This window comes from Cibotium barometz, chromosome 30 (genome assembly GCF_041138505.1).
Source record: "Cibotium barometz isolate CiBa-2024 chromosome 30, ASM4113850v1, whole genome shotgun sequence".
In the NCBI taxonomy this organism is placed as follows: Eukaryota; Viridiplantae; Streptophyta; class Polypodiopsida; order Cyatheales; family Cibotiaceae; genus Cibotium; species Cibotium barometz.
The window spans coordinates 17,061,660-17,087,544 of record NC_141075.1 but is presented as its reverse complement, the minus strand read 5'-3'; the positions used below and the strand labels follow the sequence as shown (position 1 = coordinate 17,087,544).

At 43.1% G+C, this 25,885-nt stretch overlaps 1 protein-coding gene across 2 annotated transcripts in view; it reads right to left on the bottom strand.

Moving 5' to 3' along the window:
* Window positions 1–841: 841 nt before the first annotated feature.
* LOC147621221 (agamous-like MADS-box protein AGL19) overlaps window positions 842–25,885 on the bottom strand; it is a 61,679-nt gene continuing 36,635 nt past the window's right edge. For both annotated transcript variants that reach the window (XM_086823943.1, XM_086823942.1), the window contains 2 exons: window positions 1,432–1,598; window positions 842–1,142 (listed from right to left, as the gene is read on the bottom strand). In XM_086823943.1, coding sequence (XP_086680069.1) covers window positions 1,037–1,142; window positions 1,432–1,598 — 273 coding nt within the window. In that variant the 3' untranslated portion in view covers window positions 842–1,036. The remainder of the gene's footprint in view (window positions 1,143–1,431; window positions 1,599–25,885) is intronic.

Genomic DNA, 25,885 nt, shown 5'->3' with positions numbered 1-25,885 from the left:
TGGCATCCGAAACATTTACACTTTGTCCTGAGTTGAAACTACAATTTTGAAAGCATCATGGGGTAAGAATCCTAACCTATGGATCTAGTGGCCTATGAGACTTGGCTCTGATCCTGCACCCAATCTCTCTTTGTTGATTTCTCTTTAGCTTTGGTAACCCATAATTATAGGAGCTCTTTTTGGTTCGGTGAACAAGGGAGGGAGGGGGGTGCGGAGAGAGAAGGGGAGAATTTTTGCTTTGCTGTCTTCTTAGGGAAAGCTTGCGTAAATTCTTCGATCATTTCCACTACCTCAGCTATGGAATAAGGCTTCACATTCTTTTTATCAGTTTGAGACCCAACTTTCAAACAAATCGATGAAGAAGGATCTCATCATCCATCGCGAGCATAGTGGACAAGACTTGCATAGGATTCACGGAATGCTTCAATGGATTTTTATGCTTGAGATAATTTTAAAATTTCTTTCATCCTCTCCTCTTGGAATCCTAGGGGACAAAATCTGTGTCGAAGGTATGCTTTCATGTCTTCCCATCTGCATTATTCTTCAAATCAATGGACTCAATATGATTCCTCCAACTAATTCGGGCTATACCAATTATCGTGAGCTGGGCAAGTTGATGTGATCGTTGTACCCTACGATCTCAAAGCATTAGTCTATACCATATAATAATGGAATGCCCACTCAAGTAGTCAACAGCCACAAGTGGGTATAGGTTGACGGAAAAAGGTGTCTCCTTAGGAAAACACATTTCATAGATAACCCATCGAATTGAGTCTCACACACTTTTCCAAAGGTGAAGGGAAAGACGGGGGCTTCATTTTTTTAGGGCAACAAAACCAAATTTTTCAAAAGAAAAACTGCATGGCCATATATATATATTTTGTTAAACGTGATTGAAAATTTTGGTTGCAGAAAGTTCTAATTAGGTGAATGCCGGTCAAAAACCAAGCTTCAAGCCTGGCCACACACAGGGACCATGATGAAGGTTAGCACTAAAGATGAAACACAGTCAAGGTTAAGTCCTCATGATTATCAGTTACTCTCTGCATTCTGGTGATCGATTCAGGTCTTCAGTTATCTTTGACCGCTTGTTGGCTACAGGAAGGCCTGCAGGATTGCTGCTCTTTTCGATGGAGTCAACCCTGCACACAATTATCAAACACAACCATAATGCCATACCCTTATATTATGTAAGACACCTAGTATATCATACAACAGCAGCTTCAATAATTCAATGACGTCCACAGTGCCTAACCCTTTCATTCTCTTGAACCCATATCAATATATGATACCCTTCCAAAACTCATTACCATGCATTTCATACTTCATGGCAGTGATGTAGTATATTATTACATCATACTCAAGATCATGAACTGAGCTTTGATCCAGCATTATCACATATTAACACCTCAAATCTCATGCATTACTCACCAGGGTTGTAAAGGTGCTACATCAGTCTGAAGGAGGTCCTGAACGCTCTGCATTGTGCTATAACTGCCATATGAATTACGAGAGCCAGTCGCTTCTGAAGGACAAGAGTCCACTAGTTTGGCCAAAAGGTTTGAGTTTGCATTGACTGTTTTCCTAGCATCCATGACCTAAACACAAGGAAAAAAAGCAGAGGAAAGTTGTTATTTTACTGCATGATGGACTGAGATTCACTGAAGATAGCAATCCTCCTGTAGTGACACAATGATCTCTCTTAAGCCAGCATTGGATTCTCTTGGTGACCCAACTCCTCATCATGGAGTTGTTGACAAAAATTGCACTCTATCTCAGTACAGTATTCTAGGAAATCACAATTTTAACAGGTTAACACATCATGATGATAATCGCATGCCGCAAGATTGAATGCGAGCTTTCAACTTGAAATCAGAGCCATTATGGCCTAAACAAGAAGACCCTTGATCATTCTCTGGCTGGGGTAAATTGCACAGGATACGTTACCATGTTATTTTAATTTGCAATAAGAAATGTGCACCTACTGTGCATGACAACAGTAGTATATGCTAACCTACTATGCAGATTGGCCCACAACATCAGTTCTGTTGGGAGGCCCACATTACCCAACCTCAACTCTTTTCTAGGAAACTCACATTACTGTTGTTTGTCCAACATCAAGCAAAGGTCTAGCTGATATAACAATTTACTTGTTTTATTACACCTTGCATTCCGATGCTTTTTATAAAAGAGATAATTGCTAACTTCTTTTGATACCATTAATATGCATTAGAGAAGAAGAGATTCCTAAGATGGGTTTTTGGTCAATGGTCCTTCCTCGTGGACTTACAAATGTGACTAGCCACTTTGTAAAGGATGATATACTGTCTATGTCTTGGGAAGTTCATCAATGCGTTTCTCAATGATATGCTTGTGTATAGTAAGAGCCTTTTTGATCATATAGAACAATTAAGCTGACTATTCTTTTGCAAGCGGTTCTTTTTTCACTGACCCTTTTGAACAAAACCATGAGGCTGAGATATATAAAATTCCTCATGCAAATCACCATTCAAGAAGGCGGTTTTGATGTCCAACTGATGCATATTCCAACCATGATGTGTTGCCATAGCAATGATGCACCTTATGGTCGTCATACGAGATGTGGGTGCAAAGTTTTCATCATAATCTATGACTTTCTGCTGTGCATAGACCTTTGCTTAAAGTATGACTTTGTAGCATTCAAAGCTACCATCAGACTCTCTCTTAGACCCTCTTCATAAAAGCGTCTATGGGCGGGCGCATACAAGTGTTGAAAAACAATAATTACAAGAGGATCTTGAGTTTAAGGCCACTCGAAAAATAATAAATCATTTGGAAGAAAATGTAAGACATTGGAGTCCTCCAGAGCTTATACAAGATGTTGGAGTCTTTCAGAGCTTGCACACGTTATACATAGGATCAACGAGAAGGTGAAATGCATGCTTTGCATGTATGGGAATCTCTCATACGCTTTCTCTACAAACATTACCCACTCACTCTTGCTTTGTTTGGATTATGCATCAACCAGCTTGGAAAACTTATTCACATCTATAATGTAAGGAAATATAACTTGTGTATTTACACAAATAACAGGATCTTTCATAAGACAAAGAAAGCACTTAAAACAAGAGAGATTATGAACAATAAAGAATTACTATTGTAAAATAAATTATAAATCAATGGCATTTACCCAACCATGTTGTCACAAAATTCCTTAAAGCTTCTATTTTTCTATTGTTCATGTGTGGCATGTGGAGCTTGACATGACATACATGTATGGCTGGTGTAGCCTGACACGGTGTGTCTGTGTGGCATATGGAGCCTAACATGACAGTACATGTATGGCTCTTGGTGCCTAACATGGTGTACATGTATGGCCATGGAGCATGACATGATGAAAGTCTCTGGGACTAGCTATCTTGGAGATCTTGTGTATTTATGTTCTGGGAAGGTTCCGGAAGGATCATGAGCCCTAGACATTTTATCGGATACAACTGAGCAGATGGGTGTTTCTTCCAATATAATTGCACTCATGTGTGTGCATGACTTTTATTTTATCTTTGGATAGTAAGAGATTTCTGCCTATGTTGTCCATGGGGCTGGGGACGCCTGGGCACCTTGTGGACGTTTATGTGCACACCTGTTTGGGACTCACAGGTGGTCTACATGTGTTTTGCAGGTGGCAAGTATTCCCAAAAACTCAATTTACAGCTTTATGAGTTCACATGTTAATAATTATGGGTGCAGGTTCACACTCACTTATAAGTGACCGGACAACTTATAAGTGAGTACACATTGAGCAGGACTTATTTAATACACGTGGCAGCCAAAGACCAGGCACTGGACATTATTTAGACTCCCTTCATGTAGGCGCCCCTTTCTGGACCAGAAAAGCACACGTGTGGGCTATTTTCAGCGGGGAAGCCTCTATTATTGACAAAACTCCAGATTGGAGGGGGGCGCATGCTTTTCAGGAGTGCATGAGGGCTGGTCGGCTGGTTTTCAGCTGGTTGGCAAGTTTCTACAGCCATCCATCGCGACTGAAGTTCACTGGATGCATGGGAGAAGCTGGCCGACTCCTTCTGCATGTTCTCTGCTGCTGGCCGGCTGATTTACAGCTTGAATAGAAGCTGGACAGAGGTTAAAAAGAGGGAGGAAGAGCTGGTCGTGGGCTTCTAGACAGTTTTCCTTCCGACCGGAGGTTTGCAGGCTTGTGCACAACTGCTGGTCGCTTTCTTCTGTGGCTACTGAGGGCTGGTCGACTTGCTCTATGAGCCAGACAGGAGGAAGATGATGATGTTGAGTTGTCCCGGGCTGATGTGGGAGTGCTATGGGCTGTCCATAGTTGTCTTGCATGTGCTTGACGCCAGGAATGCTCACTTGTGCTGAAATTGTCAACAAATTCAGATATTGTGATGTTTTTCTTGTTTTTCATATTGTATTGGAAGAAATAGGTGCAACCAGTGGTGAACCCTGGGCACTCGCAAAGTTGTATTGGAAGCAGACTCCTTTTTGGTAATCTAACCATAAGGGGGGGGGGGGTGTCAGCCCATCTTCTGGCCCCTAGTGTGGTGTACTGTGCAGCTTTGTCATCTTGTTTTATCTGGCATGCATATGTGTATTTTCAGAATTCATGATTGATTAGATTTTCCGTGTTCAGTTGCCCCTTCCGTTTACACATGTGCTCTGGCAAGGAGCTTTGATGACAATCTCTAGGTTAATGAAATCTCTAGGTAGACTCCGAAACGAAGTATGTCATACACTAGAACCCATGGCTGATTATATTATAGATTAGCCCACGGTTGATTAGGACAAGTCCTATAACTAGTCCTGATGCATCAAGCCGATGATATCACCTAGGCAATTGGGGTAATATTAGACTAAACTTTATACCTTAGCTTTTACGCCCATCCGAGGTCATGTAGGCATCTATTTAGGCTCCACGACAAAAAAACTTTGCATCTCGAGAAGATCTTATATCCTTCAATGTGGTCTAGCATGCGTCAGATCTACATAAGCTATCTCCTAACCATCCGACTACCATTGGCCATCCCGTGTTTACACTAGTATCAATTGTCTTGACATAAAGTGGATTTTCCTTATAAAGGAGACCTTACAAAATCGAGCAACCCATTACCCGTAACAATAACAAGGGTGCACCATTGATTTCCAACTACTCCCCTCAATATCCACTCACAAGAGAACTACCACTTCGGTCCAATGCCATGCTTAGCGCATGCACAAAGTTATACTATATCTCTATGTGCTTTGGACAACCGTGGAATATTAAGTTATTTGTAATTGTAATATAACTTAATATTCTCATGGCTTTGAAACTTTTCCTCAACCAAACAACTTTACATGAAGCAAACCGAGATTCTTTACACTCTACCTCTGTAGAAGAAAGGCCCACAATCTAAACGGTAATTCTAGATCCAAGTAAAAACAATCACCAAATAAATTTGATTTCTTAATATAACAATCTCCTAGCTACTATGAGTCACAATATCTAATTAGGATCTTGCCCAAGGTAAAGTTCAAGAGGAGTCACTATAGAAAAATGAATATCCCACATCTGTGCAAGCCCCCTTATTTTATATTTTTTTTGCATTTTTTACACAAATGTTCAAATCATTTTCATAGATATACATGTTTAGATTTTGAATTGAAACCCCCTCTAAAAATACACATAAGTAAATTACATTAGACAACCTTTTTTTAATCCCTTCTTACACCTGTCATACCACCATGTAAGTTTCCCAATTGGGAAAAAAAACCCTTTATGCTCTAAGGTGCTATACTACAAATGTGTAACGTGAATAGTTTGAGGGTATAGGTGATGTTGTACTGGATGTGTAATGTGATAAGCTTGAGGGCACAGGTGATATCACACGAGATGTATTCAACACTTACATTCCTATCTTCCAATGTTTCTTCTAGGGATGATTTGAGAACATTGCTCAATACACTAACTAAAAAGCTAATGTCTCATCATTCAACCTCCATAGGAGGGTTTGACTTGCTCCCAACCATATGAAATGCCTTTGGTATTGCTCTTGCAAACTTTTACTAAGAAATAAAGATACAATTGAACTCTTGCTAGACCTTAATTCCCAAACAAAAATGCATGAGTCCAAGGCCAACAATCTCAAACGTTGAACAGGGAAACTCCATTGTTTAAAAGATCTTCTTGTCATGGTTTCTCGTCATATTGAGGTTTTTCACATGAATGACTATAATCGTGTACTTACCCTTCTTAGATAAAACATACTGATTTACATCTAATGAGCTTTTAAAAAGACTAATCATTACTCACTAAATAAATAAGTACCAGTCAACCATGATACTAAGCTCAAGGGATATGTTTCAATCCATACAATGTCTTATAAAGTCTCAATACTTTGCTTTTCGAATCCAGCATCACAAAACAAAGTGATAATCAACAAACACCTCCTCTGTAACTATTTGGTCCTCCTAGCTCTATTTTGAAGGCCAAAGGAGTGTTAGGGTTAGGGTTTGGAGATGCTGCAAACAGGCGTGGAGAGCAACAGAGAGAGAACACGACTTCTTTGTATTCAGCTGATCAAAATGTGAAGTACAATAGCCACATAATAAGTGACCTAAAAAGATGTGTTCACATGTCCAGCCATAAAATGTGCCGGGTGGACCAAAACACCTATAAATTGCATATAAGTGAAACTAAGCTAAACTGGGGAAAAAACCTCCACTAACTGAAGTAAAAAGTGCCCCAATAATCTACTGATGATCACTAGCACTCCTCTGGGTGCATACACAGCATAAAACCCAACAAACCCCCCTGGAGTGATATGTGATCACTGTACATCATCCACCAAAAGGAAACAAATTCAAAGCAGTGCGGAATGCTTCGAATTTCGGACGTGGTAATGCCTTGGTGAAGATGTCTGGCACATTCTGATCTGTAGGACAGCAGATCAGACTGATATCTCCTGCCTGGAGTCTCTCCCGAACAAAATGATAGTGAATCTCAATGTGTTCCGTGCGAGCATGAAACACAGGATTCCTGGCCACAGCAATGGCACTCTGACTATCAGCATAGATAGGTGTAGGCTCCTCCACTGAAATATCCATATCAGTCATGAGACGACGCAGCCAAACACACTCAACAGTAGTAGTGTAGGCTGCTCTGTACTCTGCCTCACAAGACGAAGTGGCCACTGTGGTCTGTTTCTTGCTTAGCCAAGAAATGCATGAAGAGCCAAGAAAGAAACAATTTCCACTAGTGGAATGTCTGGTATCAAAATCACCAGCCCAATCTGAATCACTGTAAGCGTATAACTGCATGTCACCCTCCTCAGGATAAAGCAATCCAAGAGACAAGGTACCCTGCAAATAACAGAATACACGCTTCACAGCTTGCCAATGTGACAACCGCGAGCTGTGCATGAATCTGCTCAACTGAGAGACTGCATACTGAATATCTGGCCTTGTATTACACAAGTAAATAAGGCACCCAACAGCCTGAGCATATGTAGTGGCATCAAAGGAAATACTGTCATCTTGTAGTGACAGTTTCATCCCAGGCTCCATAGGAGTACTAATAGGCTTGCAATCCTGAAATTTAAACTTCTCCAGAAGTTTAGCAACATACCGTGATTGCAACAACCCAATGCCTCTGTTATCCTGCACAAACTGTATGCCCAAATAGTAGTGTACAAGCCCCAAGTCAGACATGTCAAATGTCTGTTGCAGTATCTCTTTAAAAGCTGCAATTTTGTCATCATTTGATCCCATGAGCAAGAGATCATCCACATAAAGACTGATGACCAGCAGATCTGTCTCTTCTTTCTTTACATACAGAGTGGCTTCTGATGGACTATTCACAAATCCCTGAGTGAGTAGGAAAGCATCTATTTTTGCATACCAAGCTCGTGGAGCTTGTTTCAAACCATCCAAGGCCTTTTTCAGCCTCCATACTTTCCCCTCATGACCATGTTCTGCAAAACCCATGGGCTGAAATACATAAACTTCCTCCTCGAGGTCCCCATGTAGGAATGCAGTCTTTATGTCCAACTGGTGAACAACCCAACCACGATGTGCAGCCAATGCAATGACACACCTAAGTGTCGACATACGGGATGTAGGAGCAAATGTCTCCTCATAATCAATGCCCTTTTTCTGTGCATAGCCCTTTGCAACTAGACGGGCTTTATACCTGTCAATGGATCCATCTGCATGTCTTTTCAACTTATAGACCCATTTAGTACCAATTGCTTTCTTGCCTTTGGGCAGATCAACCAAATCCCATGTTTGATTCCTTTTAATAGAATCAAGCTCATCCTGCATGGCTTTGTTCCAATGCACATTATCTCGTGCATCCACAAATGAATCAGGCTCATCATCATCCTGTAAACTGGCTGCCATAACCAGATTCAAATCCATGATGTGTGCATGCTCATTGGTCCGTGTCTCCCTACGAGTACGACCAGCAAGAGGACCCTCTAAATGGCTGTCCTCTAATGTCCTCAAATACCATCTAGGTATGTGTCTAACCTGTGGTGCCTGCTGCCCAATATTTGGTTCAGCTTCTGGCTCAATTTGCTTCTGAATTTCTGCACCACCTACATCATTTGCTGGCTGTCCTGTACCCTCAGGAGTTGGATCACCAACTGTGGAATGAAACTCCATAGGTAGTAGACCTTCAAACACATCATTTTCAGCCTGATTTGCCTCATAACCAGCCATGGATATTTCTGATTTTTCATCAAAAATCACATCCCGACTAGTGAATATCTTCCTGGATAGTGGGTCATATAACCAGTAGCCCTTGCTCTCACGGCTATACCCAACAAAAATGCATTTTGTGGCTTTATCATCCAGCTTCCTCCTCAACTCTTTGGGTATGTGTACATATGCAAGACACCCAAAGATACGAAAATGCGATACAGAAGGCTTGCGGCCATGCCAAGCCTCAAAAGGAGTAATGGAAACCAATGCCTTTGTGGGACATCGATTCAAAATATGACAAGCCCACATGACAGCTTCCACCCAAAAGATATGTGGTAGCCTTTTTGCCTTTAGCATACATCTGGCCATCTCCATGAGTGACCGATTCTTCCTTTCTGCAACCCCATTCTGCTGTGGAGTATAAGGAGTAGTATACTGATGTTTTATACCTCTACTCCCAAGAAAGGAATTCAACATGTGTGACATATATTCCCCCCCTCGGTCAGAACGGAGAGTCTTAACCTTGCATCCTGACTCTGTCTCAGCAAGTGCTACAAAGGCCAAAAATGCATCATATACCTGTGATTTCTGTGTCAAAGGATAGACCCAGCATATACGAGAGAAGTCATCAATAAATGTTGCAAAATAGAAGCAACCACCTAATGACTTCGTCTGCATGGGACCACAAAGATCACTGTGTACAAGCTGCAACTTTGCAGTTGCTCTTAGAGCCTGATCACGTAGGAAGGAAAACCTATGCATTTTTTCCAAAATACATCCTTCACAAATGTGATCTGGAGGCTTCTCCATGAGAGGTAGATCTGTAAACATGTTATGTCGCTGCATAAGCATAAGACTACCAAAATTTACATGCCCCATGCGAGCATGCCATAACTCCGCATCAACCATAGCTGGAGTAAGAGTGAATGCATTATAAGCAGACTGATCCACTGGCTGAAATGCATCCAACTGATAAAGTCCATGACATAATATACCAGTAAGCATTAAGGTCAAGGCATTAGCTTTGTCTCTGACCATGCATTTATCATCATCAAAGTGGACTTGCATACCACAATGTGCTAAAGAAGAAATGGACAACAAATTCTTCTTTATCCCTGGTACATATAAGGCATCTGTAAGGCGGAGAATGGAGCCATCAATGGCTGTGAGCTGAATCTCCCCAATGCCGCGAACTGGATATGAAGCATTGTTGGCACACTGAACAGTTTTGCCAACAGGGGCAGGGCCAACATGACTAAACAAATCCCTGCGAGATGTGATATGTTTTGAGCCACCACTATCAAAATACCAAGTACATGCATGCTCTGTCATACTGAGTGCCTGTGAAGACCAAGAGGCATCATAGCTGCATGTATAAAAACAGTAATCCCTGTCCTCAACAAAAGAAGCAGTCTCTGGAGGAGCTTTAGAAGCATCATTAACAGACATCCCAGCTTCCTTTGCCTTCTCTTTGGCAATCCTCTTCCTACATTCAGTGATGTAGTGACCTGGCTTCTTACAGTAATGACATTTGCCCTTCTTCCTGGGCTGTCCATCACCTTTCTTGGTATCCTGTGAAGAACCACCATCACCTGAATTCTGATTTGAACTCTTTGGCTGAGTTTTTCCTTTCCCCTTTTGACCTGTAGTAAATGCTTGTTCAGCATTTGTGTTCATATTCATATTTTTCCTCATTTGCTCTTCTTGTAGCAAGAGAGCAACAAGTTCCTGATACTTGAGGGGTTCAACAGCATTCCTCATGCTGAGGTTCAAAGAGGTATGAAAAGCCAAGTAAGATCTTGGCAAAGAGTGCAAGATGGTGGACACAAGTTGTGTCTCAGGAATAATCTCATCCACATTGATGAGTTGCTCTCTCAAATCCTGCAGCTTGTTTAAGTGGCTAGACATATCATCTCCTTCATTCATTTTCTGATTTTCCAGCTCTCTTTTCAAAAATGAGATCCTAGCCTCATTACGAGCAGCATACATCTGCTCCAAAGTCACCCATGCATTCTGTGAAGAGCCAGCTGAACGAATATGAGGTATAATAGACCTCTGTACTGACAATGCAATGAGTGACAAAGCTTGTGCATCCCTGGCATCCCATGTCTTTTGAGCATTTGTTCTTTGAACAGGCAATGGCTGCCCTGGAGCCTGTACCTGTTGTCCTCGTCCACGAGCACCCCCTTGGGGAGGAGTCTCTGGAGCCAATGGACCTGGACGTGGTTCATCACCACTAACAAAATCCCAAAGACCTTTTGCCACAAGCACATTTTTCAGCATAAAACTCCACAAGGAGTAGTTCGTGCCGTCCAATTTGTCTTCCTTAGACAAATACGTGAATACATCACTCTGCTGTTGATTTGCCATTATGCCTACGCACAATGTTGTACCTGTGTATCAAAAAACCCAATAGCAAGAACCCTGAAAACAACTGTACTCCACTGAATACAGTTCACCCAAATATGTCTGCATTCTCAATCCTCTGAATGTGCAGCTCAATGCACCAATGACTGAGTAGAGCAGCAAATGGCGTACACAATGCCAAAATGCCCCAAAAATGCCCAAATTTACTGCACCCAAAACTGTGCAAAAAACCTGTAGACTTCTTTGCTAGAAAGTCTGTCTGTAGTGCCTGTAGATTTTCACAGAGAAAATAGTATTGCCCAAAAAACAAAAATTTTAGACTGAGGAGGTTGTAGTACATATGCAGGTACAGTCCACCAAAAGAACACGTACAGTTGACTGTACTGTGCAGGTACAGTTGACTTGTACTGTACAGAACTGAAGACAACTGCAGGCTGATACTGTGCAGGTACTGTGCAGGTACTGACAACGCGGCGCTGACTGGTACGGAAGGAAGGCGGCGCCTGACAGGTTCTGAAGTTGCAGTACAGCTGCGCTTGCAGTAAGGCAGGTACAGTACGGCTGCGCTTGCAGTAAGGCAGGTACGTGTGCTGACAGTTGCAGTCGGCGCTGACTGTACGGACTGTACGGAATGCACGACTCCTGCTGACGGCGGCGAACAGGTATGGCAACTGCAGGCGAACAGTGTACGGGTACTGTAGACGGCGTACAGTGTACGGGCAGATGTACGGATAGTGCAGTACGGACAATAACAGAAGGCGGCTGTGTACAAGCTGGGCAATGGCAGGCCAACACAGCTCTGATACCAAATGAAGGCCAAAGGAGTGTTAGGGTTAGGGTTTGGAGATGCTGCAAACAGGCGTGGAGAGCAACAGAGAGAGAACACGACTTCTTTGTATTCAGCTGATCAAAATGTGAAGTACAATAGCCACATAATAAGTGACCTAAAGAGATGTGTTCACATGTCCGGCCATAAAATGTGCCGGGTGGACCAAAACACCTATAAACTGCATATAAGTGAAACTAAGCTAAACTGGGGAAAAAAACCTCCACTAACTGAAGTAAAAAGTGCCCCAGTAATCTACTGATGATCACTAGCACTCCTTTGGGTGCATACACAGCATAAAACCCAACATATTTCATATGATGAAACTCATGCCCGGACACCAGAAAGGTGGAAGAAGACATGGGGACAGGGTCCATAAGGTTTGATTAAGAAAAAGCACCATTCTTGGTCAAAAAACAAAAAGTCAAACAAGGTTGACCGCGAGCCAAGGGCACCATTGGAAAGAGGAGACTAAGCCGGACCAAAAAGCTAAAAGGTGCTTTCTCAAAAAGAAGCTCCAAGGCCAAAAAGCAAGGCCTTAAAGTTAAAAAAGCAAAGTTTAAGAACTTTGACAAAAGTGAGTAATATTTTATTATAAAGTGGAAAGCAAAAGGAAAAAAGGCAAAAGCAAAAGCTTAGTTAAGCTTCTGGCAAAAAGCAAACCCGTCTTCAAGTATAAAAAGGCTTGAACCTCTCTTGTAGCATCATGAAGGAGATCGTGGAGTGTATGTGTGGGCATCATTATGATCATGGAGAGCTTCTTCTTTGTCATCAACACCTTCTCCAACTTGCTTTTCAGATGTACGGTTAGCCCTAGACTTGTATGGACATATGCATGGGCAATAAAGACGCGTTTACGGAGCTGTACGGACATAAATTTCGAAAACCCTAAAAATTTCAAAACCCTAAAACTGCTCCAAAAACCCTAAAAACTGCTTTTTGGAGGATTTTATGGTCCGAAAACCATTCAAATAGGTTTTATACTAGTTTTCTTGCGAAAAAGAGCTTTTCCATGGTTTTCTTGCTGGAGAAGGCTATAGGAATTGTGGAGATTACTCATGGGATGAGCGAGTGTTTCTTGGACTTGGACATAGAGCTTGGACATGGAGAACTTGGGCATAGAACTTGGACATATAACATGAAGCTTGGATAGAAACATGGAACTTGTACATATAGCTTGTAAAGAAAAAGTTTAAAGACCGATCCCCATCAAGAAGCCGATTCTCTCGAGAAGAAGCATGGGAGTGGAGACAAACCCCCACTCTTTCGAAGAAGATTGTTCCTCGAGCAACATGAAGAATATGCCAAAGAAGGGAAGTGTTTTCAATGTGGAAACAAGGGACATATGGTTGCAAATTGTCTTCTTAAGCCAAAGCAAAAAGCCAGAGAGATCAAAAGATCATAAGATTTGACATCATGCGAGGAAGCTCACCTCCTAACAGACCTCCTTATCGAGTGAGTTAGACTCAACAAGAGGAGATTATAAAGCAAGTGACTGAGCTTATGGAAAAGGGTTTGATTCGACCTAGCTCATCACCTTTTTGCTCCCCAGTCTTATTGGTTCAGAAAAAGGATGGCTCTTGACGTATGTGTATTGATTACAGGGCTCTTAACAAGATCACTGTAAAGAACAGGTTTCCTAATCCTAGGAGTGATGATATCTTGGGTAGATTGGATGAAGCCACTATCTTTAGCAGAACCGACTTAAAGAGTGGTTACCATCAAGTCAGGATTGTTCCAGAGAACATTCACAAGACCGCATTCAGGACTACTTTTGAACTCTATGAGTATTTGGTGATGCCTTTTGGTCTTGATGTCACCAGCCTGGACATTTCCCAGTATAAAAGGGGTCTGGTGGACTCCAAGATGTCTAAATATTTGGAAAGTACAAGCTTTGGGAATGGGGGATTATCCTAGAATACAAAGGACCACACTCCTAAAATTTAGGAGAGTTGCTATTTTTGGCCCGACTCCGATAAAAATTCTGTTCGCGTCATTACATCTCGAATTGAGCAGATACCAAGAGTTGGCAAAGTGCCTATGACAGAATGTCTACTAGTTGGGATATTTTTAGAGAGAGAGTTTATGGAAGGACCCATCTCTTAGATTGGGACATGTGGCAAGAAAGTGGACCAAAGTGAGACAAGTGGCCTGACACTTGTTAGAAAGTGGATCAAAGTGAGACAAGTGGCCTCACACTTGTCACTTCAGCTATTGTATGGCTCTCCACTTGTCATTGTAGCGCATGGGAGGCCCAAATCTATAAATTGGTGCCCTCTCTCTTCATTAATGGAGGCTCTCTTGCTGCACACTAGCCTCTACCACTGTTACACTTGTCATTGTAGCCTTCTCTTGCCATTTTAGCTCATGGGAGGTCCAAATCTATAAATTTCTCTCTTCATTAATGGAGGCTCTCTTGCTACACACTAGCCTCTACCACTGTTACAGGCTGCCCTAATGATGGCTACTCTCTTTCTCTCTCTCTTGAAGGTTGCCCATGAAGAATACCGGCTGTTGGGGACTGTTTTGGAGGCTTCCATCATGAAGAAATACTTAAGGCAAGGGTATTTAATCATTTTATTATGATTTCTAGCCATTGTACTTGTTGTACCAACCCTTGTACTTTTTGTACCTGCTGTACCAACCACTGTACTGGCTATACCAGCCCTTGTACTTGCTGTACCAACCACTGTACCGACTGTACCAAACATTATACTTGTTGTATCAACCACTCCAACTATTGTACCAACCATTGTACCTGTTGTTCCAGTATTTGTACTTGCTGTACCGGCTGTACCAGCCATTGTACCTCTTGTACTAACCACTATACCTGCTGTACCAGCCATTGCACTTGTTGTACTGGCTGAATGGAGAGTTGTACTTGCTGTACCAACTCTATTGCATGAAGACCCATGGTTTTGGGGGAAGAATCAGTACCCACAGGGAGGTATATGGATTATATTGTTGGTTCGGCATTTCTACAGCATGTGTTCCGGCTTGGTAGCCTTGTGTTGGGCTGTGTTATGGCATTTGTATATGGATAATCCGGCATCTCCCGTGGGGAGAATAAGGCCCTCAGAGCCTGTACATGAAATTATTCTCCTTGGGTAATAAAATACTCCAAGGCTGGGGGTCGGCCCATTTCGGCCTCTATGTGGTGTCACATGTGCTCCATTTTCAGCATTTGTGGATGTTTTGTCCAGCTTTTATGTTTCATGCAAAGTGATGATGGATATGTGTTAAGGCTGTGGCCATGTTTAAATGTTTTAATACGCATTGATGGTATCAACAAGTGTGTCAAAGGCCCTAGTCCCCCAGGCACCGCCGCGAGTTACACTTACTAATGCCTCGGCTACCTTCAACCAAATGATGGAAAGAATATTCCAAGCACAAAGAAAGTTTGCATCTACTTTCTTTGATGACATTATTGTACATTCAAAGAACGAAGAAGAGCATTGAAAGCACTTGGATATGGTATTTGAGGAATTGTGGAAGCACAAGTTGTATGTGAATGGCAAGAAGAGTGAGTTATTTTTGTCAGAGATTCACTACTTGGGACATATAGTGTCCAAGGAAGGGGTCAGGATGTACCCAGATAAGGTCAAGGCTATTGTGGAATGGGCAGAGTTAACCAGTGTGCAGAGTGCATGCAGTTCAAAGTTTCCTTGGCTTATGCTCTTATTACAGGAAGTTCATCAAATGGTTTGTTGTGGTAGCAAGTCCACTACATGATTTGACAAAGAAAGCTGTGGGATTTCGGTGAACCGAAGTTGAAAAATAATCATTTGAAGTACTAAAGTTTTATGCTAGCAAATGACTGGTATTGATTATTCCAGATTTATCAAAGCCATTCATGGTAGAGTGTGATGCTTCAGAAGACTGCATTGGAGCAGTCTTGAACCAAGAGGGCCATGTTGTGGCCTATGAGAGTCGACGACTTCAAAGAGCCGAAAAGACTGCACCCACATATGAGAAAGAATTGAAGGCTATCATTCACGCTTTAAAGATTTGGAAGCACTATCCTATGGGTGTTGAGTTTGTTATCAAGACGGATCATCAAAGTCTTAGGTATTTTATGTCTCAACCTAAGATATCAGAAAAGCATATAAGATGGACTAGTTATTTGGCCCAATTTCATTTTCAGATTATGCCTACCCATGGAAATGACAACAAAGTAGTAGATGCTCTATCTCAAAGACCCATGACCCATGTAGTTTCTATTTGTTACCATATGGATTTCACTTTGATGAAGGATCCTTATGCCACCAAAGAGGATTTCAAAGATGTTTTGGAACAGATTGCAGAATAGAAATTTGGTGACTTTTTATGTCATCAATTAGGGTTTTCTTATCATGCAAACCCAAGTTATGTGTGACACAAGGAATTGAGACCAAGGTAATGGAAGAGTGCCATGCTCCTTTCTACATGGGACATAGAGACACCTTGACTACACTTCAAGCTTTGGAGAGCTACTTCTATTGGCCTACTATGAAAAAGGACATTGAACTTTACGATTCGAGAATGTTTGGTTTGTCAGAAGGTCAAGTTTGATCGACAAACACCAGCAGGATTATTGCACCCACTAAATGATCTATGGGAGAATATTGCTATGGATTTTATCTTTGGATCGCCAAAGTCGGGGAACGATGGTATATGGACCTTTCAGATACCAAGAAGATCAAGCATGTATGTCATCGGTTGGACCTTTCAGATCATTGGAGGATATATAATGCCTTCCACGACAGTTTATGGAAACCATGTACAGGAGGAGCTTGTATTGAAGGATCCACTAGGGGTGGAAGAACCAAAATAGATTGATTTTCATTGTGTGTGAAAAAGAGGAAAGACAGTGGTTTGATCATGGAGAGCTTCTTCTTCGTCATCAACACCTTCTCCAACTTGCTTTCCAAATGTACTGCTAGCCGTAAATTTCTATGGACATATGCATGGGCGATATGGATGCGTGTACCTCTAGAGCTGTACGGACAAAAATTTCAAAAACCCTAAAACTGTTCCAAAAATCCTAAAAACTGCTTTTTGGAGGATAGGAGTTGTCGAGATTACTCATGGGATAAGCGAGTGTATCTTGGACTTGGACATAGAGCTTGGACGTGGAGCCTGGACATGAAACACGAAGTTTGGACATAAACATGGAACTTGGACATATAGTTTGGGCATGAAGCTTGGATCTAAACTTGGATTTGGACTTGGATCTAGACTTAGGCTTGGATCTAGACTTAGGCTTGGATTTGGATCCAGACTGGGATTTGGATCTAAACTTGGACTTGGACTTGGATTTGGATTTGGATTCATTGGATTTGGATTTGGATTTGGATTTGGGTATTAGATTTGGTACTAGCCCGTTGAGAGATCTTGTGTCTCAACATCGACATCGACTTGGATATCCTACATCTGCATATCTGTTTGTTTTGTATTCATTGATTGTATTGAACCTGGCCAGCATGCCTGTGGATTGTTCCTGAATAAATTCTTGAAAGAGGGCAGGGCCTGTTCCCCGCTCAATGTGGTGTACTGTTCAGGATCCCTATTCCCTTCTCTCTCTCCTCTCTCTATATATATCTTCATCTCTTGGACACATGGTTGAGTCTATCACCGCACGCCTTGCTGGGCTTACATCCTCCTTGAGATCGATTCAGAAACGCTCACTCCACACATCCATTTGCATTACTAGCTACTCTCATGAGTGGCTAAAGCAAGTACTATGTGAATGATGGTCAATCTTAAAGGAGACAAATGTTCGCTAAAAGTCAAATCCCTCAATTTGTGAAAAATCCTTTTCCAATAGCCATGCCTTAATTCTTTGATGAATTCATTCAATCTAGCCTTGTAAATCCACTTGGTTTGGATCTTGCATTTGTTTGGATGATCCATGAAATGTAGATATTGTTCTTCATAATGCAATGTACTTTGATTACTTGCATGATCTCCATCCGGTTTGGATTTGCCTCTACTTACTCTACACTTGTTCGATTTTGCACTTTCACTATCTTACCCATAAGTGCAAACTCAATAATGTTTGCATGAGCTCCTTTCTAGTCCTCTTATCTCTTTGATCAACGAATAATTACCTGCTTATGTTCTAACCTTCCCTTTCCCATAGAAGTAAGAGTATCTCTTTGACCGACGAAGAATTACGGGCTCATCTTCTAAATCCAAGAAAGCTATTGTTAAAATTAAGGGGTAAAGAGAAGTGAGCCATTCATAATGAAAATACACTTGATTGCATTATTCCAAATTAGCTTGTACATAGTGCTTATATAGCCATGAGAGGTACACTCTATGTGACTTGATACATTTCTGGATGACATCATCGATAAGGTAGCATAATAACAAGTGGCTAGTAAGGAGGTGATTCTAATACATTATATCCTATGTGATGTAGCTTAGGAAAAATGATTGGATTATTTCTAACACCCCCCTGAAGCCAAACATTTCACTCAATACATGGACTTATACCTAGTAATCCCCCTTGATACAAGAATGAGATAGAGTCCTCCCTTAATGATATTGAGTGCGTGTACTCTTCTCCATAATAGAATCAAGGTCATGTAGGATAAAAGACAAAGTTTTAGAACCCAAAAAGAAAGAGTGAACTAGAAAACATAGAATTCATCATAGTCTTCAATGCCGCATGTTGCCACAAAGTGACGTTCCTCTGTCTCGACAATGTGAGCCTTCTCCTCTTTTATTTTTTCTTGCTTCCAACAAACCCTCCTCGAGGGCTATCTCTCCTACTGTGTCAAGGATAAATCTTGGACTCATGGTCCAGTTTCTCAGGCCAATCAGGGATGCCACTTGGGTAAGACAACAACAAGAAAGAAGGACCAAACAGAGATACAATGATTCGACACTCAACAAAGGGCTATGCCTAACAACAGTATTCCTTTGGAACAATGAGATAGAGCCCCCCCTAAAACAAACACAAGGGTGCATATACTCTTCTCTAACAACTACCAAAGGTATGGACAATAGACAAAGGCTTTGACCCAAACAAGAGTGAACAAGCTCAACTACTCGAGTGAACAGTTTTGTGTTTTTCTGATGCGTGCTCATATGGCCCCTTGTACATTTTTTTTAAAATACAATTGAATAGAGGATTTTCCCCCTGCATTTGAAACACTTGACTTGGAGGCCTTTTTTATTAAGCTTTAAAAGGACCTTATTTAAGATTAATAAAGCTTAATTAAACAAGATAAAACCGGCGTTCAAAAATCTGACGAGCGGTGGAACAAACACTCGCACACAAAACTCTTCATCACCCATGGGAACCTGAAAAAGGAAAACAAACAAGGGGAGCTGGAGTGCTCCAGCAAATAGTACAAGGACACCGATTGGTCCCAAAACGCAGTGGCGCCCCTTGCGATATTTCTTTACTTGATCTAATATGAGTACAAGGTACAACTTGTCGAATCCTTTACCAATAGGATCCCTTATAGCTTTTCACCCAGGACTTTCCAAATAAGATCTCTCATGACTACAGCGAAGCATTCCATAGAGAAGGCACACCTATACGACACCTCCTTGCTTGAAAAGGTCTTCTCCATCTCAATCATGAATCCCACAACCCTTTCCCAAACAACAGTAGGGCTGTACCAAACCATATGTCCTTCCTTCAGTCACAGCTTGCATGTAACCTCGAGAAAACTAGAACCTGTTCACATGAATCCAGAGACATGCTTTCCACACGAAACCAAAGACCTGTATCCGATAAACCAAAGACTTGTATCCCATAAACCATAGGCTTGTTTCCTCGATACCAAAGTCCTGTTTCTTCTCGAAAGACCAATGTCTTGTTTCCATGACAGATAAATCCAATATGCATCATCCAATCACGATGCCAAAAACCTACAGAGAGAAAGATAGAGGACGTGTCAAGCAATCCCTGAATACACATAGGTCCAAGATAAAGAGCAACACACATCTCTTCCAAGAACATCATCCTGTGCATCTTAACTTGATCCTCTGTATCCAAATCTCGTAAACAAAGCCTACTTGCAAAGAGAGAGGAGAGAGAGAGAGAGAGAGAGAGAGAGACCCCTTGGCTATTAGCCCCTCGGTGCCTCCTTCAGCTCATCTTCTTCAAGAGAAGTAGAGAGAGACCCACGCTGACTGCTTCCACACATGCAGCCACCTAGCATAGAGAGCCTCCCATCTGATATTCGTCTGGCTGCCCAACTATCTGCAGAGAAATTCCTGCTGGACGCCTACCTAGCTGTAGCCCATTGCTGGTTGCCCATAGATGTAGTCGCCTGGTCGCTTTTTACTTGGTAGTAGCCCATGCTCAACCACCTAATCACCTGCCTGGCTGCCCATGCGCAGCAACGCCCTGCTGTAGGCCATGCGCATCAGCACCTTGTCAGCGCCCAACAACAGCAATAGCACCCGACAGCGGCAGCAGCAACAACAACCGGCCAACAGCAACGGCCAACAGTGGCATCAGTACGTCAACAGCAGCATCAACACGTCAACAGCAACATCAACACGGCAGCAGCAGCAGCAGCAGCAGCATCGCCGCTGCCGCCGGTGGCGGTACCAGGCGACGGCGCCGGTGGTACCAGGCGACGGCGCCGGTGGTACCAAGCGACGGCGGCGGCGGCGGCGGCAACAGCACTGTACCTGGCGGCGGCTCCTGTACCCGGTAGCAACAACAGTACCCGACAGCGGCAGCACTGTACCTGGCGACGACTCCTGTACCCGACGACAGCGGCAGTACTCAGCGTTGGCTGTGTCACCCAACTGCGGCGACAATACATGGTGGCAATGGCGGCGGTACCCGACGGTAGCAGCGGTACCCGATGGTGACGGCGGCGGTACTCGGCGACAGCGGCACTGTACTCGGCGACGGCACCTCTGTACCAGGCGGCAATACTCAACGGCGACAGCAGTACCTGGTGGCAACAGGCCTGTACCCGTCAGCGACAACAATACCCATGCAGCAGCGCCACCCATGCGCCATGCCATGGCCATCACCCCTCAAGATCCATACAGCGATCTCCACACACACCTTCCTCTGCCTGCTCCCCAACCTTATAAAGAAAACGATTCGCTTTTCTTCTCAAAAACGCCAAAAGCAAAGTTTTTAAGAAAACGCATGCTTTACAATAATATTTTTTTTTTAAATCCTCGGGTTTTAAAAACCTTATAACACCAAAATCTCTTTTGTCCCCTTTTCACACTTGGGCTGGTCACACTTTATAAGTTTCCTTTTCACATTCAACTGATGCCTGTCCACACTGTGCATCTTGTGCCGGGGCCCACCTGCTCGTTGTCCAGAGGGAAAAACACAAGGTCGTAACATACCCCCCTCTTGAGAAATAGCAAGCATCCTCGATTGCACTTCAATAACACAGTAAGCATCCAATGAAGAAAGATTCCCCATATGACCAAGGCAATGCCCCTCCGGTGCATCTGGGTAATGAAACAATCATCGTGAACAATAAGGCCAAACTGTCACATCAAAGGGACAAACAACTCTTGCTTGTTCCTTCAAAACCTGTAGCAAAAAGTCTAAAATCAAGTGGAAACACGTAATCTGTGTTAGCCAAAAACAAAACCATGCATCATTCTACATATGACAAACATATGCATGACACATATATGCATTCGCAAACAATATGCTCCTCAAGATGCTCTACCCACTCTAGGATAACAGTCTCAAGGTTGCTCGCAAGCCTTACACCCATGAATATCCCGCAGGACCCACGACTGATGGTACAACATGAGCATATGAAAGCACTCAATGCATCTAGACTATACATCCACGAAGTACTTTCCACATATGTCCCTCTTGATGCTTTACCCACTCTACTTATGGCCATCCCGCAGGAGCCACACTCAGTGATACACCATGAACATGGTAAAGTACCTGATGTATCATACCAACATACATGCATCTCATCCTGACACATCCAGAGTATTGCCCAATGTATTCTCAAGGAAACCAGGATCCAATGGCACCAGAATACCATAATACCTCGGAAAGTGTATAATACATGCACAAATAGAGTTCAATCCATATATGAACCAAACCAACTCTAGGACTACTCGCAAGACTTATGCCCTTCATAGAGTCTCGAAGTGTTAGCTCAGGTTGCTACAAACTTTGAGCTCAACCAAACCATGCCATTCCAAAAGAGACCAACTCCACAAATAGCATCATCTCAAAATCCAATTGACCAACACCCTGGTCAAGAACAGCCAGAACCATATGACACAGATCAACATCCCAATCTTCCTGAGTCATACCTTAGTTCCAAAGGCAAAAACCATCCGTAGTTGCAATTATAGTTCATGGTGCGGCCGACTGTGAACCATACCCAACTTTACCATCTCATGTGACTAGTACACAATATCATAGAAGTCCCATAAGCAGATGTACTGTCAGCCTCAGTACCTCGGGTGAATACAACGATGTCACCAAGCGACTCCTAGATGAAAAACTGAGCCTGTCTATAACAAGGGAGTGGAGGTGCTACCTCCTCTTGAGCATCAGGCAATGCTCCAGACCCATGCTGTGCTAAACTTGAATGAGCCGTCGCAAGAGTCGGCTCCAACTCAAAGGCGTCAAGATAAAGCTGCAATACCTGAGATGAATCTGCTAAGTCACCCTCCTCCATCCACTTCGCATCCATCGGTGAGCAGTTCTTGAACTTCACAAGATAGCGACGGGAAACTTTACCTTTTTCCTTGTGCCAGTATCTGCTCAAGAATAAGAACCTTATCAAGTTCCTCTGCTTCTAACTGAGCCTCATCTGATACATCCACAGGCACCCAAAAACCTGCTTGCACTCCACCCAAGTGGTAAGCACAAGTCCCAATGAAGCATAGTAGTTCACCACTGATAAACAAAGAAAGAAACTGCCTTCCGAACCCATGAAGCCTCTGTGAAGATACCACTGGTGACAAAGTATCAAAAGCCATAGCCTTCAACCCATCTCTTGCACCATAACACTTCAATTGCTTTGATCCTGGCTGACTACTTCCTGTTCTTGGTGTCTTTTCTTCTAAGCTTCATCCTCAGCTTTTGCTCTTCACCTCATATAGGCAAAGACTCACAATCCTGCACTGTCTCCTGTACTTCCTTTCCAGTTTTCACATGTTGAAGCTTTTGATGTGACAACCACGGGCTCGCCCACTTGAGAAAGTCGACGATATCCCGGCGATGAACCGGCGTTCAGAAATCTGACGGACGGTGGAACAAACACTCGCACACAAAACTCTTCATCACCCATGGGAACCTGAAAAAGGAAAACAAACAGGGGGAGCTAGAGTGCTCCTGCAAATAGTACAAGGACACCGATTGGCCCCAAAACGCAATGGCGCCCCTTGCGGTATTTCTTAACTTGATCTAATATGAGTACAAGGTACAACTTGTCGAATCCTTTGCCAATAGGATACCTTATAGCTTTTCACCCAGGACTTTCCAAATAAAATCTCTCGTTACTACAGCGAAGCATTCCATAGAGAAGGCACACCTGTACGACACCTCCCTGCTTGAAAAGGTCTTCTCCATCTCAATCATGGATCCCACAACCCTTTCCCAAACAGAAATAGGGCTGTACCAAACCATATGTCCTTCCTACAGTCACGGCTTGCATGTAACCTCGAGAAAACTAGAACCTGTTCACATGAATCTAGAGACATGCTTTCCACACGAAACCAAAGACCTCTATCCGATAAACCAAAGACCTGTATCCCATAAATCATAGGCCTTTTTCCTCGATACGAAAGTCCTGTTTCTTCTCGAAAGACCAATGTCCTGTTTCCATGACAGATAAATCCACATATGCACCATCCAATCACGATGCCAAAAACCTAGAGAGAGAAAGATAGAGGACATGTCAAGCAATCCCTGAATACACATAGGTCCAAGATGAAGAGCAACACACATCTCTTCCAAGAACATCATCCTGTGCATCTTAACTTGATCCTCTGTATCTAAGCCTACTTGCGAAGAGAGAGAGAGAGAGAGAGAGAGAGAGAAAGAAAGAAAGAAAGATATATTAACGTCTGCGAGAGGCCAAAGTCGACCTATGAGACAAAAAATAATACAACTGAGTTCTTCCGGTCATCGGAAGAAAAGAAAGAAAAGAAAAAGTGTGCATGTGTCTGGATACAACTGTGAATCATCATGGATCGGTGGAGCCCATATACAAACAATATAAAGGGGGGTGGGGATGTGCATGGAGTGCTAAGGCAAGATGCATCTCTATATGCTGAAGGGGTAGTACAAGCATGCTATGCAGATCTATGTCTAACTCCATCCAGTGCCATAAGAGGGATATAAGATATCATACATCGCCGATGCTCAGGCTGTGAATGGCGTGAACATGTACCCTAAGTCTGAATCCTGAGTCTGAATGAAAGCGAGCTAGCCTCTCCTGTGTCTCCATCTGGTGTCTCATTCAGATAGCTGCTTTCTCTCGGTGACGGAGTCGGGGTGCTCTATGTCCAGTCTGTCTAGGTCTCCTCCTAGCTCTCAATTCCTCTGCTCTCTATGCGGTCACCCCACATGGTACATCAGTTGGCACTGGCATAGCTCTCTGGAAGAAATCTGTGAGCTGGGACTGTCTCCCACCCCTAGTGGGAGAGAGAGAGAGAGAGAGAGAGACCCCTTGGCTGTTAGCCCCTCGGTGCCTCCTTCAGCTCACCTTCTTCAACAGAGGTAGAGAGAGACCCACGCTGACTGCTTCCACACATGCAGCCACCTGGCGTAGAAAGCCTCCCATCTGAAATTCGTCTGGCTGCCCAACTATCTGCAAAGAAATTCCTGCTTGACGCCTACCTAGCTGTAGCCCATTGCTGGTTGCCCATAGATGTAGTCGCCTGGTCGCTTTTTACTTGGTAGTAGCCCATGCTCAACCACCTAATCACCTCCCTGGCTGCCCATGCGCAGCAGCGCCCTGCTGTAGGCCATGCACATCAGCACCTTGTCAGCGCCCAATAGCAGCAACTTCCGGCAATGCACCTGTGTGAGAGAAACAGGAAGAATTAGGGTTTAGAGATTCATGTGTGGGAGACATACACAGAGAAACAAGGGAGAGGGGGAGAGAGAGTTGTGGGGATAAGTCAACTCATCAATAGCATGAGTGTGTGACTCCCCTAACACACATGTATATTGCACTAGTACACATAGTGCACTTAGTACATTAAAAGTACTAAGTGTACTATGTACTATAACTTATGGGCTTGTACACACTATAAGGGTGGGCATAACGCCTTTACCCCAACAACCTCCCACTTAAAGGCAAAGTGCCCTTAAATGAAGGAAAAGAAAAATCAGCATGTACATGATAATATACAAGGCCATATCAAGGCTGAAACTGGCCTCATCCAATGCCCATCAAGTGTCTGCAATGAGCAAACCGCTCCGGAGGCAAACTCTTCGTCAACAAATCAGCTGGGTTGTCATCGGTGTGAATCTTAACAAGCTGAATTTGCTTGTTCTCTATCACCTCTCTAATGAAGTGATACTTCACATCCACATGCTTCGTCTTTGCATGAAAAAGAGGGTTCTTTGCCAACTGAATGGCACTCTGACTGTCACAATGCAACAATGGAATATCCCCTGTATAACCCAAATCAACCACTAACCGAGATAGCCATAATGCCTCCTTGCAAGCCTCTGTGGCTGCAATATACTCGGCCTCTGTAGTAGATAAGGCTGTGCACTTCTGCATCCTGGATATCCATGACACAGCACCTCCTGTGAATGTAAACACATAACCGGTAGTAGACTTCCGGTTATCTGGATGACCGGCATAATCCGAATCCGTGTAACCATGCACTAATGCATCCTGTTTGCCAAAACATATGCACATATCCTGTGTGCCCTTCAAGTATCTCATGACACCTTTCATTGCTTCCCAATGCTTCTTGCCAGGGTTGGCCATGTATCTAGAAACCACTCCCACTGCAAATGCAATGTCCGGCCTAGTAGCAACCATGGCATACATGAGACTGCCACAAGCTGAAGCATACGGAATC